At 29.0% G+C, this 19,712-nt stretch overlaps 1 protein-coding gene across 1 annotated transcript in view; it reads right to left on the bottom strand.

Moving 5' to 3' along the window:
- Nucleotides 1-19,712, bottom strand: part of LOC142334231 (diacylglycerol kinase theta) — a 159,376-nt gene that overhangs the window by 53,019 nt on the left and 86,645 nt on the right. The window contains exons 8-11 of the mRNA XM_075382083.1: nucleotides 9,680-9,797; nucleotides 8,087-8,280; nucleotides 5,685-5,897; nucleotides 2,242-2,376 (exon numbers count right to left, since the gene is read on the bottom strand). Of these exons, the coding sequence (XP_075238198.1) occupies nucleotides 2,242-2,376; nucleotides 5,685-5,897; nucleotides 8,087-8,280; nucleotides 9,680-9,797 (660 nt within the window). The remainder of the gene's footprint in view (nucleotides 1-2,241; nucleotides 2,377-5,684; nucleotides 5,898-8,086; nucleotides 8,281-9,679; nucleotides 9,798-19,712) is intronic.

Here is a 19,712-nt window from a genome sequence, read left to right as displayed (position 1 = left end):
TCCTGCCTTAATCACAAGATTCTTTTTTGCATTTCACTAACAATGCCATTGGTTTCATTATCTCCATTGCAGTACAATTCACCAACCTTTATGTGCTTCTTAATTTCACCCTACTGTAAACTAAAAGAACACAATGATAATAAAACTGCTTGTACATGAAAATTGAAAAAAAAAATGATTGAATGTTAATGAATGCTATTTCAAATTCCAAATCTAAAATGTGTTTGTTCATTCTATTCCACATAACCATCGCAACTGAATGCAAACAATGTTATTAGTAAATAGTTAAAAATGAATATTTAGAGTTTGCCAGATATCAAAGAAAATGATGTTTTACTAACAATTAGTTTATGTGTGAAGGGCTGTAACATTAAATTATGTTATGGTGATCACATGCAGTGGTGCTGTTATTTATGCGAGTATCAGATAAAAGTTAACATGCATATCAATAACTGGTTTCTGAATTCACAAATTTGTTTTATTACCACCATAAGATTCATATACTGTTGCAGTGATTAATCACTACTGAAGATGAGTACAGCCATCACAATTGACTTGAATAGTTACATGCAAAAAGTGTCCATAGCCACATAAACAGGGTGGCTAGGTTTTAAAGTAGGCAACTTTCTGGCCACCAGCAACATTAACTATTATACAACATAATAAGTAAATATATCAAATTAAACTAATAAATATTATTGACCGATAGCTAAATGAAAAAGCAGGCTGCCCCTACCCTGTTAACAGGTAAGTTACTAACGCTTAATTTCATGTAAACTTAAACTATTTGAAATTTAAAGAATTATTTTCCATTACAAAAAGTGTTCATTTCAAGTAACTTCAATTTTCTTAAAGATTATTTTATTTAAAACGTAAGTGGTGAACAAAAAAAAACCATCTCCTGTATGAAAAATGCCAAAGCAAAGGCAAGGAACCTATCTTAGTAGAAATAAGAAAAGGAATGCACAGAAATAATGTTACAGTATTATTAATGAGTGTGAGGGTTCTCTGAAATGTATATCATTTTTTAATTCTAGTTTTACAAATTATCTTTTTAAAAATTTTCAGACAAAAATATTTTGAATATATCAAGCTATACATTATTATACCAATTCATTAAAATACATATTAAGAAATATATCCGAGGTTATAATATTAATTAAATAAAAAAATCTCTTAACTAGTCAACATGAGGGATTTTTTGTTTTGAAAACAAGTGATGTTATCTGAAATTAGATTTCAAACAGTTGATGCAATTGAATAGTAAAAGTTGAGTCTGGAGGAAAAATCTTAATGAGTATTATTTAAACGCAAAGCTTTACATACTGGCTCATGCTAATTATGGATATAACACATATCAACTTATATCGTGCAAAATGTTTTAACATTATTTCTTAACATGTGATATTTTCCCTACGATACTTTACAGTAAATTTCAGCCACGTCATCAGTTTTTTTAATTGATGGTATCATATAATAGTCTTTGAGATCAAAATTGTTCACATCTTGATATCAGAATGAAATTTTTAACATGGTGAAGCCTAAGTCTGAGGCTAAGTAAATGAATATAACTATTCATACTGCTTAAGTCTGAGCATAAATCCAGTATATTTAATTAATTTTACATTAAAATAAATTAGTCCTCAAAGACCTCCTCATTGATTGCAAATTATTAAATATAACAAAAACTAGTGATTCGAGATATTGAAGTGCATTTTCTTTGCAGTACCTTTTCACTGTTTTTGTGATTTCATCTGTAATTTGTTTTAGTTACATTTTAAAGCAAATGATAATGATAATTTAAATTAATAAAAATACTAGAGACAAATTTTTCATTCTAAGTTAAATCACAAAAGGTAATATTTGTAACACTGAGAAAAACCATTTTTCAGTTCTTCATTTTTAAACATAACTGAATAAAATGACTGAAAAGTGTGGCAACTGTAAAAAAAAACCCAGTTATATCACAATTAGTAATAATTAGCTGGATGGAGAAGGACATATAAAAATAGAGATGCTGAAAAGTTTGAAAATGGTGGCCTACATGTTTAAAAACTATTAATAAATGATCGGTTTCCAAAGATGGTTTTTATTGTTTTCATTATTTTTTTTCTTTTTCGAATAAAATATATTTTCCTAAACTCTGTATATTCCAGGAAATGAATTTATATTTTAACTAATATAAGCGAAGTGAGCACCCAAAAATATCAAACAGCTTTTGCATAAAATTAACAGCATTACCTAAAAGATGCTTATCTTCATATGATGATTCCCTTAATTTATACAATGCTTTAACAGCTGTGGTTGAGTCTTCATATGTGATAACCATTGAGCCATACTCATAATATATTGGACCAATTGATGAGAATCTATTTTCTATAATGACAAAAATACAACTCAGAATTACATTTAAAAAAAAAAATCACTGTAGAAAACTTACTATATAAAACAATATATATTAAGAATGAAAACAGAAATCTTACAATACAAAAATTGTTTCTTATATATTTTTTTTTTCTGTTTAGCCTCCGGTAACTACCGTTTAGATAATACTTCAGAGGATGAATGAGGATGATATGTATGAGTGTGAATGAAGTGTAGTCTTGTACATTCTCAGTTCGACCATACCTGAGATGTGTGGTTAATTGAAACCCAACCACCAAAGAACACCGGTATCCACGATCTAGTATTCAAGTCCGTGTAAAAATAACTGGCTTTACTAGGACTTGAACGCTGGAACTCTCGACTTCCAAATCAGCTGATTTGGGAATACGCGTTCACCACTAGACCAACCCGGTGGGTTGTTTCTTAACTATCTACAATTAACTAACTTAACTGCTAATTCTGTTTTGTTGACTTCCTTAGCAGGACTATAAAAAAAATTATTCTTAATGAATAAAAGTAATGGTAAAAATTAAATACCAAACAAATTTGATTAATCTTTTTTTGATAAATATTACTTAAGTTAGGATTCAAACCACTTAACTTCATTATCTTCAACCCCCAACTACTCTTAATGTATCTTTCATATCAAAATTTGTCAAGTCAAATGTTTTAGTAAAATCTAAAAATATAGAAAATATTTCTACTGGCTAAACTTTTAACTGCATTTTCTACAAATGAGGGGAAAATGTTACAAAGTCATTACAGAACACTGACTGGTCTGTAATTATTGATTTCAGATTTTTCTTACCAATATGCTTTATTTTTTTGTAATTTTACTTTGCTGGGAATTTTATCCAAATTCTGAGCATTCATTAAATAAAGCAGAGGCTTTAATAAAAATCACGTACAAGATCACAGAGTAATTTTGCAAATAAATTAGTGACTGCAGGTGTTCAAAAGAACAATACATGTTCATATGAATTACTTTTTTTCTAAAATCATGAACAGATTATTTGTAAAGCTATCTCAGCTACCTAAAAGTTACAAATCCAAAAAGCCAGTTCAGAATGCTACTACTCAAGAAGCTCAGAAGCCTATCTAACGTGAAATATTTGCTTCAATATCTTTTTCAGAGCAGTTAACTTGAATTTTATCCTAAAAAGAGGGTAAAATTCTTCTACTTTTAAATTAATGTCAATAAGCCTCTGCTATTTTATAATATCCTAAATTATACATTTTAACTTTTAATATTAAATTTTTTCAGTTTTTAGTAAATGCTCTGTGAAACCTACAATAAATGGCATCTTTAATAAAATGTCAATTTTATCTAGTTCACTGCATTCATTGAATTGGATGTGTTAACTGCATACACAGAGAAGAATTAGTGAATTTTTTATTTCCTGCTACTGAATAACTTCCCTCGTCTGAAACTGGTTGGTGTGAAATGCAACTGCATACTATATCTGTTCAATGAATGAAGATTATAGCACAGCACAGCTTATGTTTTTTCACATATTTAGCCACTTTGTTGAAAAAGTTCTTAGTAGTAGATTTACATGGGAGACTGCTTATTTCAATGACACTAACCTTTCACATCAAATATATTTGCCAGATTTGTTTAAATGCATCATAAGTGTTATTCTGGGAGTTGAGCCTTACATTAATGAAATTTATCTTAAATCTTCTAATTTTTTTATTTTTAAATCTTTTTTTCTACATATGTAGAACCTAATTTATTTGATTAATTTTGTTGTTTTTTTACCATATGAAAATAAGCCTAACTCAATGTTTATTCACAAGAATAAAATATCTAACACTCGCCCTCAATACTGTTAGTACCACCAAGAATTACAATATGATCACTCAAACTGATTTACATAATTTTTATTTTTACATGGTTTTACAGTATACAAAAACTTAGAACTCTAATCATTAAGTTTTCTCTCTAAAACTTACAGCAGATATTGTCATGGTTGCTTGTAACATACTGTAACAATCTGTTAATTATTACTTCTACTTTTGTTGCTTTGTTAAGGCCTTCTTACAATGTACTATAATTTTTTTTATTGATTCTTTAAGACCTATTTATTTTCATTTTATTAACAGATTTAATGTTAGAGAGATTTATTTATATGTATTTTTTTTTTAATCTATAACACCTAAATATAAGTTTTGTAAGTTTACAAAATTATTTATTAAAAACACTATCTGGCTGTTTTTTTAATTTATCTCTTAAGTTTAGCTACTTAATTTTTTGTAATCCATATCTTTAATTTAAAAAAATTCTAATACTAATTTTTACTTTTTTTAAATACATATATTAAATTATATATAAATCATTAACTTTAAATAAATTCCACATTTATTCTATGGATTACATTTATCATTATTTTGAAATTTTATTTAATCAGCTATTAACTTTTTTTTTTCATAAACAATTTCTCATAAAAAATAATTTTTCCTAAATTTCATATGGTCATTTTTATTTACATAATTTCTACATAAATTTGCTTATATTTGCACACGTAAGTTGAGATCTTCTGAGCTGACTGATGTAACATTTATACATACTTGAACGTTGTTTAAAAATATGGAAGCAGGAATTACTTCAACTATAACCCAATCTTTTGCCTACTACATCATGAAATAGTTGTACGTGAAGACAATTACACAGATAATGAAAATATAATTAGTAACATTTGTCAACAAAATGTTTTGAAGAGAAAAAGGAATGAATATAATGAGAATAATACTTAGAAAAGTCATGCCACGTTAATAAGGAATCATAGTAGACCAGTAAGATTAAGACAAAATGGAAATTTAACTCATTTCATGACTTATTTTACAAAAAGAAGTTTTTGATCAGTTAGATCAAAAACAGAATTGTTTAAGAAATCTAGTTTTTAATGGTTTTTGTAAAAGCCAAATTTCTGCGCATTAAGTTTAAAATTTGCTAAAAATAACTTGCACAAAATTAAAAAACTAAGACCTACATAAAAAAAGCTTTCTACAAAGACAATTTCTATTTTATTATTTTTATTACAACGACCTTCAATAAAAATCATCAAATTTTATATACACTATGCTTTTGAGTGTGTTTGAATAAATGAAAAAACAAGCATTGAAAAAACAACTCTACAATAATTAGCAGCAAGTCATTCTACGAATAAAAAAAAAATCAGTAATTAACTATCATTGATATGGTATATCAAACATCTTACTTAGAATTAAATAGATTCATTACTTTCACTAAATACAACTTATCATAAAGCAAACAGAAAACTAATTTAAATAAATACCTTTTCCAAGGAATGCAGTGAGAACATTTTCATAATTACGTTCAGAGAGGCCAGTTGGAAGATTACCAACAAAAAGAGCTAAATTTGGACCATGTGGATCCTGCTTTAATTGTAGATAGAACCTCATTAATTCCATCTGTCTAATAGATTCTGCTCCTAACTGTTTAACAATTTCCCATGGTTTTTCCTTGCGATCTAACACACACTCTGTTACTGTAATCATAATTTAAGAATTGCTTAAATACTACAATCAATGGATAAATTATCAAATATTAATACAATTAAAGTACCTAACAACCAACCACACTCAGAAATCATAACATTCAAAAATTAAATTTTCAGATGAAATTAGTTACTTCAATACTTAAAACAACTGCATTAAAATTATTCTCTAAAGAGTAGACAAAGTGAAAAAGATAGCTTCTTCACATGGATCTAATTTAAATAAAAACCAAACTTATTTGGCATATGAATGTTATTTATTTATCAACACTATATCAACTCTCAAATTTCACACTCTGTTTCCCTATATGTATATGAGAGCTATTCAGAAAGAAACTTCAGATTTGTTATTTAAAAAAACCAATTGATAAAAAACAATTTATTACATACACCTTATATAATAAATTGGTAAATTATTATAAAAGAAAAATTATTATAAGTTGGTATTATTATTATACTCCTCATTAGTATAAGGTAAATTATTTTACCTTTCAACATAACTGTCAACCAAGGCTCTTGTCATATCTGTAAACAAATTTTTGAATACCTCATAAACTCTACCTGTGAATTAAGTCAGGTAGTAACACCATTTTTAAACAGCCTTTCATTTTCAAAATGTTGCATCGCTAACCATTTCTTCATGTTTGGAAAAAGTGATAATTACTGGGAGCCAAATCAGGGATGTATGGAGGATGGTTCAACAACCCCCATTTGAAACTGTCAATTTGGCATTGAGTGCATACCGCAGTATGCAGACAAGCATTGTAATGAAGAAGAGTGATACCTTAATTCAGCATGCTGTATCACTTGTTTTATATGGACCTTCTCAATTTCTTCAACATCACACAGTAAGTTTCAGAGTTAATTGTCATGCCTCTTTCTATAAAATCAACCTAGATCACACCTTTACAGTCCCAAAAACCGATGCCATCAGCTTCTTGTGTTTGACGAGCCTTTATGGGGTTCCGAGGAGAACTGGTGTGCCCCCATTCTATTGATTGAGCTTTTGTTTCATGTTAACAAATTTATGAGTAAACCATATATTATCGCCTATTAATGTGATCAAGGAATTCATTCTTCTCATTAAGGTAATAGTGAAGGAAGGTTAATGTTGATACCAACCTCTATTTTGTGTGTTCGTCAGAAACAACAAACTTAAGCACCCAGCAAGCACAAAATTTGTGGAAGTCTAACCTATCGATTACAATTTCCTACAGCACTATTTGCGATATCTGAGGAAAAAATTAGGATATTTCTGTTATTGTGAATTGACAATGTTCTCAAATTTTCATATTGACATTTGCAACAAGGGGACATCTGTGACAACTGAGGGTCGACCACTTTTTTCATTTTCATGAATGTTTGTTTGACCTTCCCAAAACATATAGCAGCATTGTCTTACTGCAATATCACTCATGATATTCCCTTCATATACTGCACAAAGTTCACAATGAATTTCAGCTGCCGACAAGATTTTGTGTGATGGCAAGCACTTCACAGTCGGCGGAATTTTCTATAACAGTACCCATTTTGAAGAGTTTTACAGGAACAAAGAAGCGAGTGATATTTTCAATAACACTACTACAACAACACTGAACCAGGCTATTCAACTGTGCAAAGACAGTATTACTATCCCCACTCCTTCACGCAACACCGAGGACCAGAAGTTAATTTCTGAATTGCCCTCGTATAAAATTCATATATATACCTCTATTATGCTAAAATCTTTATTCAGTACACTTTTATGTTTTACTTCTATCTCTAATAATAACATTTTCAAAGCACTCTCCTGAATGGAAACTTGGTTTTTGACTGCAAGTATTTTATAATTCCAAGAAAACAGAATGTAATTACTCAGAGATATTTTAGAAACACAGCTCTTGAGATTTCACACGGCACAAACATAACCTAAGCGGTGGGTAGATTTTACCATTAAAGGTCTTTTAATGTTCAAAAACGTTTGATTAGTTGTTCTACCTGCACCACAAATCAAACATATAATTAAAGATGGATAAACTGTAACTTAAATAACTTATTTTTAAGAAATTATATAGTTATAATTTTTTGAATAAATTAAATTTCAAGCCAATATAATATAATTCACATAAAAATAATGTTTTAATATTCTATGTACATGGTTAACAACAGCAAACTTCCCATAACCTGGCTGAATGACATACCTCCCCTATCCAGCAGAATTTCACTCAAACGAAAATCTTCACTTCTCAAATTTTCTAAACCAAAAGCCTTAAGAGCCTCTCGAATGAGGTCATCAATAGTTGTCTCACCATTAACTTGTACAGTACAGAAAGGAATTGGAACCTGCAGTTTTCCTGGGTAAACACGAACTTCTCCACTCTCATTATCACGATCCCTGTAAGCATAACTAAAAATTATTAATCAGCCTTACGAAAAAAATCATTACTTTAAAAAAAACAAATTTAAAAATAAAGTCTGTTGACTTGTTAAATTATATGAGACCTTTAAACTACTGAAAAATGCACATATTAGAATTATTTTATACAAAATACATTAAGAAATCATTTTTAATTTTATAAATTTATCATTTAGATTACAAATCAGTTTTGCAAACTCAAGAAAAACTCTCACTTCTTACATTATGTTAACTCATAATTCAGATGTTACATCAATAAATGAATGATGTATCTGAACTGTAGTTACAAAAAATAAACAGTTCAAAAACAATTTTGATGCTTACTAATCATTTATCAATTAATCACTCATCATAATTGAAAAATATCTAAAAGAATAATAGTCATTTGTATTTCTACCTTTTCTCCAGATGTCACAAGACAACTGATATTAACCAAGATTACATAACAAATTTACACTAATTCTCATTTCTTAAGTAAAATATAACAATAAATGTTAGTATGTGCCACAAAACATATGCTAATTTCAGCTGTAAAGATAGAGAAGGATTATATGTATGTTAACAGTTAACAGTGTTAACAGTGTTCAAGAATTGCACAATACATATTTAAAGCAGGTAGGAAAGCAAATACTACAATAAACTACAAATGTTAAAACATTTTTTATTTATTTTAATTGATATCAAAACTAACATGCTGAATTTCTTTTTATTAATTCAAAAGAAATGCAATTATTGAAAAAAGCTGTTTTAAGTATTGCAATGAAACTATTGTGACATATCATTTTTAATGATGAATAATAATATATTTGTGTACAATAAAATAATTTTAAAAGGACCTTTTAAAATTAACTTGATTTTTTGTTTAGTATCCTAAACATAAACAAAGGAATAATAATTTACTTTTTTAAATTTTGTTTAACTATGAAAATGCATAATGTTTATAAAAAAATTTATTATTGCCTTAGGGAACACTCTATTAGACTATGACAGTTCATATCATTATATACATGATTTGACTGTCAATTTCTATCAAGGATTCACTTTTGCATTTAAAAAACATGTTGCAGAATAAATTTTAACATTCAGCAAGATTTGGATTGGCAATATCAATATAAAAACATATCATATTCAAACAAATTCTACTCTTCTATTCTCTAATTGAATAAAACAATGGTGCAAACTATCATTAACAGTGTTATCAAAAATATGAACAAGTAATTCTGTCATAGTCTATCTGAAATGATTCATGGCAGGCCTTAAGGCATGCCTCAAAAATTAACTTCATATCCACAATAAATATTCATTAAGATCTGTACACTAGATAAACAAATTACTTATCACGAGTTTCCAACCACTATTACTGTAGCACATAACTTACTTGAAACGAAGAAAAACTGCAGGGCGTTTGCCCTCTTTTCGATGAAGATTCATTACAGGACAGGGGTCACATAATCTAGTCTCCTCTGGTGCATATAAATCCGTCAGATAAAAGTTATCTAAAATAAAATTAATTAAACAAAAGTTTTGTAAAAATAATAAATTAAATTAGTTTTTTACACAACAAACATAATCATCAGTACTCAGCAACTTAAAAGATCATCAAAGTAAAATGTTCAAGATGTGGTTATTAATAACTTAACATATTAATTTCCTTAATAAATTCACACTTGTCTGACTTAAGAATAAATATATAGTATAAGAATAATACAAAAGTAAATTACAAGAAAATTTAACTTTCAGAAGCTATATAACAAAATCAAAGCTGCAAATACGTTAGCCAACAAAATATAAAATTCACAGTTCCATCAAACCAATCAGTGCATGGAAGTGTATGCCTCGAGCCTATACTTATAATACCTAAGCGTGTTGCTTGTTTTTTACCTCCCATTTTTACCCCCCTGAAAATTGGAATCTTCCTTGTACAAAATACAAGAAAGTAAAAATACTGGTTTCCTTGTATGAAGTACAATATATTGATTTATTAATAAATCAATATTATAAAATCAGTTTACATTAAAAAAAAAGTTTTACAATAAATAATTCAAAATAAAAAAAAAATTTAATAAATAATATATGTAATTTAATAGGTGTACAAGAAAGTCATGTGGTGTCCACATCAGTTTTTTAATCAATAATAAAATAATTTGAAATACTATTTTATATATTTACTTTGGAAAAATCCGTGTTAGGTTTTGAGAGAGAATAATTAATTTTATTATTTGTAGGAGTATTATATATAAAAAATTATTTCAAAAATTTTTAACAAGCTGTAATGCTGTGGAGAATGTGTCATGAATGTTGTTCACAGAACAGTGTCAATGATGATAACATTCAAGCTGTTCTTGACCTTGTGAAAGGTAACCATCACATAACTGTGGGTGAAATTACATTAGAGATGGGCATAGGTGTTGGGAGTATGCAAACAATGTTGTCAGACAATGCTGGATACAGCAGTGTTGACAAGTTGGGTTCCACATCTTCTTGTTGAGGAACGGAGAAATGTCTGGAAATCATCTGTCAGTGGCTTCTGTATCGCTTTGGGGAAGAAGGAGAGGACTTTTGGACCGTATTGTGACCTGTGACAAAATGCGAGTCCACCACTATAAACTGCAAAGCAACAGACAAGTATCGTGTGAAGGAAAACTGGGGAGGGGGCACCAATCAAGGCCAAGAAATACTTGTCGGCTGGAAAAGTTCTGGCAACTGTGTTTTGGGACTCAAATGGTGTGCTGTTGATTGATTTCCTGCAAGAATGAAGGATGGTAAATGCTGAATACTACTGTCAGTTGTTGGATGATGTCAGTGCTGCTTATCACAATAAACGATGCCAGCAACCAATTCTTAAAGTCCATTTTCACAACGACAAAGCATGGCTGCATCAGCAGCTCAGACTCACAATATACTCACTAAAATTCATTGGACTCCTCTTGTATATCCATCGTACAAACCAGACTTGTTACCATGTAATTTCCACATGTTTGGCTTGCTGAAAGAAGCTTTAGAAGGGGAAAGATTCAAAGACGATGCCATAGTCGAGCATTATGTCTGCAATTGGTTGTTGGGAGAGCTATCTTTTTTTTTTTTGATGAGGGGATCAGGAAGCTACGTATCCAGTGGAGAAATATATATATATTTCTGTTCAAGGAAACTATTAGAATTTGTAATTTTATCTAATATCAATAAAGCTATTTAAACAAATTCCAGTTTATATTTTAATGACCTTCCTACTATTGTTTTAAGTCAAATTTTCTTCATGCTCTTTCTGAAACTGAACTGATCTTAATCTAATAAACCTTTTATCATTTGTTCTATTCAGCTGTAAATTATTCTAGTGAATATCTTCTGTGTATGAGAAACTGATGTTGTAACAGTCATTTTTTTCTTGTATATACACAGTTTGTCCAATGGAAAAGGTGACCACTGCGAAATAAAATAAAATACAGGATGTGATATTTATTTTTAATTTTCATTATTTCTTTATTTAAAATAGACTCCTTCGGAGACAATACAATGCTGGAAATTATAAAATTGTTCAAAGCATTTCTGTTATGCAATTATAGAAATCACCTTCAAAACCGCAATTAAAGCCTTCTGGATATCTGAAATCATGTCAAAACACCTTACTTTCAGTTCTGGGAAGAACCAGAAGTCGCATGGAGCCAAATCAGGTGAATATGGGGGATGATCAAGCCCCACAATACCTTCTTTTTTTACCCCAAAAATCGTGTACAATGTTGCATTTGTGTGCTGGTACATTGTCATGCAACAAAAACCATGGCCCTTGCTCCCAGTATTCGGGCTGAACTTGAAAAATCCTGGCTCATAAACAATTCATAATGCTGAAGTAATACTCACAGTTCACTGTTTGACCTTCTGGTACAAATTCCTATGGATAATTCCTTTGGAATCAAAGAAAACTGTGAGAAAAGTCTTGATTTAGTTCTTTTGAATTCACACTTTCTTCAGTTTGGACTCTTCTGGACTCTTCCATTCTCAGCTCTGACATTTTGTAAATGGTTCATATTGAAATCACCATGTTTCATCGCATGTTATGATTATTGACATGAAGTCTGGATCCATATCAGCCATTCTTTTCATAGCTTTGCAGTGCTCCACTCTGTAATCTTTTTGATCGACAGTTAGTGTATCCGGTACAAAGCGAGCACAGACCTTTTGTTTTCCTAAATTTTCTTTTAAATTAAGATGGAACAGTGGAATTCAAAATACCAGTGAGCGCTTTGTTGAGTCTCGCAGACAAACAACGATCATTTCAAAAAATTTCAGCTACTTTTTGAACATTTTCTTCAGTTTGAACTGTTATTGATGGACCTGGCTGTGGATCATCTTCAATGCTCATTCTGCTGCACAAAATCTTGCAAACCACTTGAAAATGTTCTTATGACTCATTGCCTGACTACCAAAAACAGTCTGGATCATTTCAAAAGTTTCTATAGCACTTTTGTTAAAACTCAGGTTTCACTTCATCCATTATTTGTAAAAATAAATTTTTCACTTTTTTCTTACTCTATAAATTCTCACTTTTTTTGTTACTCTTATTAAATGTATTTGTCTAATGCTCTATTGCTGCACAGTCTTGTTCCATCCTTCAAAGACTCACCATGTGTTTATTACGAATGTATAATTAATACAATGAAGTTATATATATGAATTACAAGTTCAAAGATTATAATAAAAATAATTTATATTATAAACGAAACAAGAACTTTTATTTATTTGAATGAAGTAATGAAATTTAAATATTTAGAATAATTAAACCTAACCAAAGTATTAAACCAAGGTGACATATTATTCAACATTTTTGATCTTCCGGCCACAGATACAATCTGCAAATTTGAAGAATCATCATTTTTGGTCTTCCAGAACTGCGGATAAAATCTGAAAATTTGAAGAATCATCATTTTATCTTCCAGAATCGTGGATATAATATGAAATTTTCAAGAATCTTAATGTTCAATAAATTACTACAATAAAAGGGCTCCCAGCAATTTGCTCTACATCATTTATGTAATTTTTAAAAATTTATTATCACATCTAATTTACATTCTCATCACTTATGTAATATCATTTGATTTATTTCATACTTAATCTACTTGGTTAATAATTCACATTGTTAGTTTAAGTTATTACTATTATTATGGATAGGGAATAATTAATTAGACAACACGACATTAGTAAAGGTTGCTATAACTAGGACTGGCACATTGACTCACAATTATAAACCTTCACAGGGTGATATTCCCACCTTACAAATTAAAATGAATCTTCTTGAATTGAACACTATTCACTCAGAAATTGAATTGGAATATTTTGATAAGGTTTTAGCTTCGGATCATATACAAGTCGAAGAAGACTTGTGTACTATAGAGTCCAAATTGCAATATTTAATAAATAATATTAAAAAAATCATCTAATCAAGAATTCAGTTCAAATGCAACATTTAAACAAACTACAACCCATTAATATACCTTTATTTTGAAGTAAGTGTTAGAGTGGCAGCACTATTTTAATATATATATATTGATTTAGTAGATAATAGAAATATTTTATCTGATATTAAAAAATTACACTATTAAAATCCTCTTTGAAGGCTGAAGCCTTAGCTATCTTTAAAAATCTACCAATAACAAATGGAAATAATGTTAATGCTCTAGAATTATTAAAAACACGATTTGATAACAAATATATAATTGCATTTCATAATGCTGAACACATTTTAAGGTCAGATTCTATAAAAAGGGAATCCATAGATACTTTACCCAAATTTATTAATGAAATTTCCTCATGTGAATTTGCTTGAAGCAATAGAACTTTCTGTAAAGACATATGAATTTATTGTCGTCCAATTTCTAACATCAATATTGGACTACAATACTTCAAGATTATGGAAAGAAAGGTTGTAAAAGGTTTCCCACCTTTAAAGGCTTTATCAAATTTCTTAATTCCAAATGACATCTAGAAAATATTAATGCATTCACTTCAAACATGCAAGTGAAAACAGAAAATTAAACAAAAGGACATCATAACTCAACCAAAGCTTTTAATAAACGCTTTCCCTTAAATCATAACGAGCAATAAATAATGAAATAATGTCAGATCTTATTCAAGATTTAAGTCTAAGCAATATTTATTTTGTAATTCAAACCATCATTTACAACGTAAAGAATTTTTAAATTTGTCCATCAATGAACACAGTGTCATTTTGGGGCACAATAATTGTTGTTTTATTTGTTTAAAGACCATTTTATTAATGAGTGTTACTCAAAACATTTATGTATGATTTGTACTGAACAACACACATACATTTGTTCATATGACAAAATTAATCATTCTAATTTAGATGGCAATAAGCCTGAAGGTAATACCTATTGTTTATTTAATTATCAGTCAAACGAAAATATACTTTTATCAACAGCCATATGTAACACCAATGATATATATGGTAATTACCCTTCATGTAGAATCTTATTAGAGTCTGGTAGCCAGGCAAATTTTTGCACATATAAATTTGCCCGAAAATTAGGACTTAAACTTATTAAAAATGATCTCCCCATTTCAGGCATAAATAACTCATCTAAATCTAAATACAGTGTTACCCTTACATTACACCCTCTATATAAGAACTTTTCATTAGAGTGCAATGTGCTGTTTTATCTGATATATCAGACAGTCTTCCATCAACCACATTTGATATTTCTAATCTTAATCTTCCTCATAATATATTTCTAGCAGATCCCAAGTTCAACAGAGCAAGTAACATTGACATACTGATTGGAGCTCAATTCTATTTGAGTCTTATCTTGCCTGGGAAATTCATTTAAAATTGTAGATATCCTATTATTCAGGAAACTAAATTAGGATACATACTTAGTGGTCGCCTTCCTAATACCGTTAAGGGCAACAATATCGTCACATCTTTTCTTGCTCGTAACACTCATAAAAATCTCTTGAATATATTCGAGAATTTCTAGAAAATTGAAGAAATTAATATTGATGCTTCAGTTAATGTTTTTCTCTACACATGAAAAACATTTTCAATCCAACACTACTCGAAATAATCAAGGCAAATTTGTCATTTCATTACCATGTAAAGACAAATAACATTCAAATAGGTGATTCTTTTGTTAATGCTAAAAATAGATTCTTATCTTTAAAAAGAAAACTAATCAAAAATGCCAACCTTAGAAAGCACTACTCTGCTTTCATTCAGGAATATTTAGAATTAGGTCATATATCATTACTCAATTCCAATGATTTGTTAATTAACAAATCAAATATGGGCTATTTACCCCACCATCAAGTATTCAAGCTTTCTAGTCCAACTACTAAAATGAGAGTTGTCTGACAGTTCAGCTAAAACCACTAATGGCCTATCCCTTAATGATATTTTATTAGTCAGACTTGTTGTCCAACAAGACCTATTTTCCATATTGCTTAGATTCAGAATTCATAATTACGTCATTATGTCTGACATAGCTAAAATCGTCAGGGTATTAGTTAAACCTAGTGATTCCAATTTACAACATATTCTTTGGCATGATTCTAGAGATCAAGAAATAAAACACTTCGCATTACCAACTGTAATGTATGGGACCGTTTGTGCACCATATTTAGCCACTAGATGTCTAATTCAAATAGCTAATGAAAATGAGAATGATTTTCCACAAGCCTCTAAAGTCATTCGAAATGATTTTTATGTTGATGATCTCATAATAGGTTCAGATAACTTAAATGAAGTTATTCAATTGAAAATTGATATTTCTAAATTATTACAATATAGTTTTCCAATAATAGTACCATTTATTCTTCTGAACATAATTCTTCCATTCCTTCAAATCAAGAACAGAATTTACGTACTTTAGGAGTTGTTTGGAATAATTCTTCACACATGCTACTTTTAAATTCTAAAATGATTCAATCATTCTAATAATTATAAAAAACACACTAAAAGAAATATTCTGTCCATTATAGTAAGTGTGTTTGAACCTTTAGGACTCATTAGGCCTATTGTTTTCTCACATAAACATCTTATGCAATTGTTGTGGCAACTTAAAATTAATTGGGATGGAATATTACCCAACACGTTACTAACACAATTGTTGCTCAATCTATACAACCAGTTCCATTTGATTGAATCAATTAAAATAAATCATTCCACCAAACCTAACATTGATAATAGAATTAATTCTATTCAAATACATGGATTCTCCTATGCCTCTATAAAAGGAATTATAAAAGCCTATGGCCGTTGCATTTACATAAAAACTGTATACGCCAACTATACAATTTCTTCCAGTTTACTTTGTTCTAAATCAAAATTAGCACCCTTAAAACAAATTACACTACCAAGACTTGAACTTTGAGGTTGTTTACTACTTATTGGTTTATTAACAAAGGTAGGTACTGCCTTAAATATACATTTTGATGAGATATACAAAGATTCTACAATAGCACTACATTGGGTTCATGGACAACCAACTAATTGGGAAATATTTGTCCACAATAGAATTTCTGAAATTCAGAAAAATACTTCAAATGATAATTGGCATTACATCAAATCCTTTGATAATCCAGTAGACGTATTGTGTAGAGGTTGTACACTAAGTAAATTACTTGACATGTCACTTTGGTGGCATGGTCCTCAATGGCTTTCACAATCTTCTTTCCATTGGCCAAAAGATAATGTTACTTTAATAACTGTAATATGAATTCTGAATGTTTAATAGAAAAACACAAAAATATAGTAACACCAATTGTATCTACTGTTGTATTCAATTACACAGAATGATTTTCTTCGCTACACACTTTAATTCACACATTTAGTTTTCGTTTTAGATTTTTTCATAATGCTAAATCGATTAAATGAATCATTGGTTCCCTAACTACAAAGGAACTACAAGGAATCATATTCTTTACTTTTTTTATTCAACAACCCTAACACATGCATTTTAGTAACAAAATAAATAATCTTAAAAACAATCAAACTATTTCTAATCATAGTAAACTTACATCACTATCCATTGCTGGATAATTTACGCTTACTTCGTGTAGTAGTCAGATTACAACACTCTGTATTACATTACCATGTTAAACATCCTCTTATTTTACATCCAAATGTAAATATTACAAAACTGATTATTAATGCTGAGCATTTGCATCTTTTGCATTCGGGTGTTCAATTAACACACATCATTCTTTACATCAGAAATATTGAATTATAAATAAGAGAATTATTTCTTTTATCATTTGTAAATGTATGATATGGTTTTGATATAATGCAAAAAGCCAGGTACAGCTTGTTCAGTTATCATCTTCCAGAGTTATTCCTTCCCGATTATTCTCTATATGGGCAGTAGACTACAGTGGTCCAATTATGATTTGTCATGGTGGGCAGAGGTCTAAGACCTTACGTAGATCTTAAATAGCACTTTTCATATGTCTCAATACTAAAGCTATTCATTTAGAATTAGTTTCTGATCTGACTTCACAGTCGTTATTGCAGCATTTAAAAGATTTATATCACATAGGAGTATTCCCACTCGAGTCTTTTCTGATAATGGTTCCAACTTCCATTATGCCAAAAATATACTTTATAATTTGTATCAATTTTTAATATCAGAAAAACTAAAATCAGACATTCAAGCATTCACAACTACATAAGGTATAACCTGGTCATTTATTTCTCCCGCTTCACCCCATTTTGGTGGTTTACGGGAAAGTGCAATTAAACGCATTAAATTTCATATGCATCGTGTAGTTGGACAAATGATCCTTAATTTTGAGGAATTATATACAGTTTTAACACAAATTGAAACCTGTCTCAATTCCTGTCCTATCTTCACTATTTCAACAGATCAGAGATCCAGAATCTCTATCTCCAGGACGATTTCTCATAGGATGTTCACTCACTTCCTTACCTGAACCCAATTACCAAAAGATTAAAATCAATCGATTAGGCCATTGCCAGTTACTCCAAAAATTTATAAGTCTATTTGGAGATGATGGTCTAAGGACTATTTACATTATTTACAGCAATGTAATAAATGGTGATTTCCATCCCGTAATCTTAGAGATTTAGTATTAGTTACCAATGAAAATTCTTCACCCATGCAATGGAAACATGACATTATCATCCAGGTTTACTCGGGCTCTGACAACCTAGTGAGGATTGTTGATTTATATACAGTAACTGGACCATTAAGAAGACCTGTATATAAATTATGCCTATTACCAATCTCAAATGATTGATTTAAATAATATTTTTTATTGATCTAATTATTTTCATACAATTTTTCTTGTAATTTCATTTGATTTATATTCTTATAATATGACTGTTTACGTGCTCATAAGTATAATATTAGTAGTTATAACCTAATTTACACATTTGTATTAATATAATTATGATTCCCCATCTATATTATACATAACATGATTATAAATTGATTTATATATTAGGTGCAATAAGAAACCAGTAATAATTTATTGACCTTGAGGATTATGGTTCCCTAGATTTATTTATTATTTAAGATTTATGTGAATGTAATTTCAAAGTACTATAAATTAAAATATTCAATTGTATTATTATTTATTTAAGCAATATGCTAATTATTATTATTATTATTCAAAAAACTGTAATGAGCTTTTTATTTTTAATTAATTTAAAATACATTTATGTGAGTATTATTAATATTATATCACAAATGAATGTAAATACCATTTCAACTAAACATAATTATAAATAATTAATTATATTATTGTTCATTTATTCATAATTAAACTTGTTTGTTATTCTGTTGAAATGCAACTTATGAATTGTATTGTGTATGTAACTTAATATAATTGCAAAAATCATATGATTCATGTTATTGTTTGTACAGTTTCATTTTTAAAATCTTTAAAAAAAAATCATATAAATTTTGGCGGGCAGTTATGTTAAGACTCAGGTTTCATTTCCTCCTTTTTTATTTGTAAAATTAAAATTTTTCGCTTTTTTCTTACTCTTTATAAATTCTCTCTTTCTTTTAGTCTATAAATTCTCATTTTATTTGTTACTCTTATTAAATTAATTTGTCTAATGCTCTATTGTTACACAGTCTTGTTCCATCCTTCAAAGACTCAACATGTGTTTATTACATATTATAATTAATTAATACAATAATGTTATATATATGAATTACAAGTAGTTCAAAGACTATAATAAAAATATTTTATATTAAACAAAATAAAGACTTATATTTATTTGAATGAACCAGGGAATAATAAAATATTTTGAATAATTAAATTTAACCAAGGTATTGCACCAAGGCGGAATATTATTTGACACTTTTACCTAACTTATAACAAAACTTAATGTTGGTGCATTGTTCCATTGTTGTTTTTTCTACCGATACTTG

Source organism: Lycorma delicatula, chromosome 1, assembly GCF_047948215.1.
Source record: "Lycorma delicatula isolate Av1 chromosome 1, ASM4794821v1, whole genome shotgun sequence".
Classification (NCBI taxonomy): Eukaryota; Metazoa; Arthropoda; class Insecta; order Hemiptera; family Fulgoridae; genus Lycorma; species Lycorma delicatula.
Note: the sequence above shows the minus strand (reverse complement) of the source record. Positions and strands in the feature narration are given on the sequence as shown.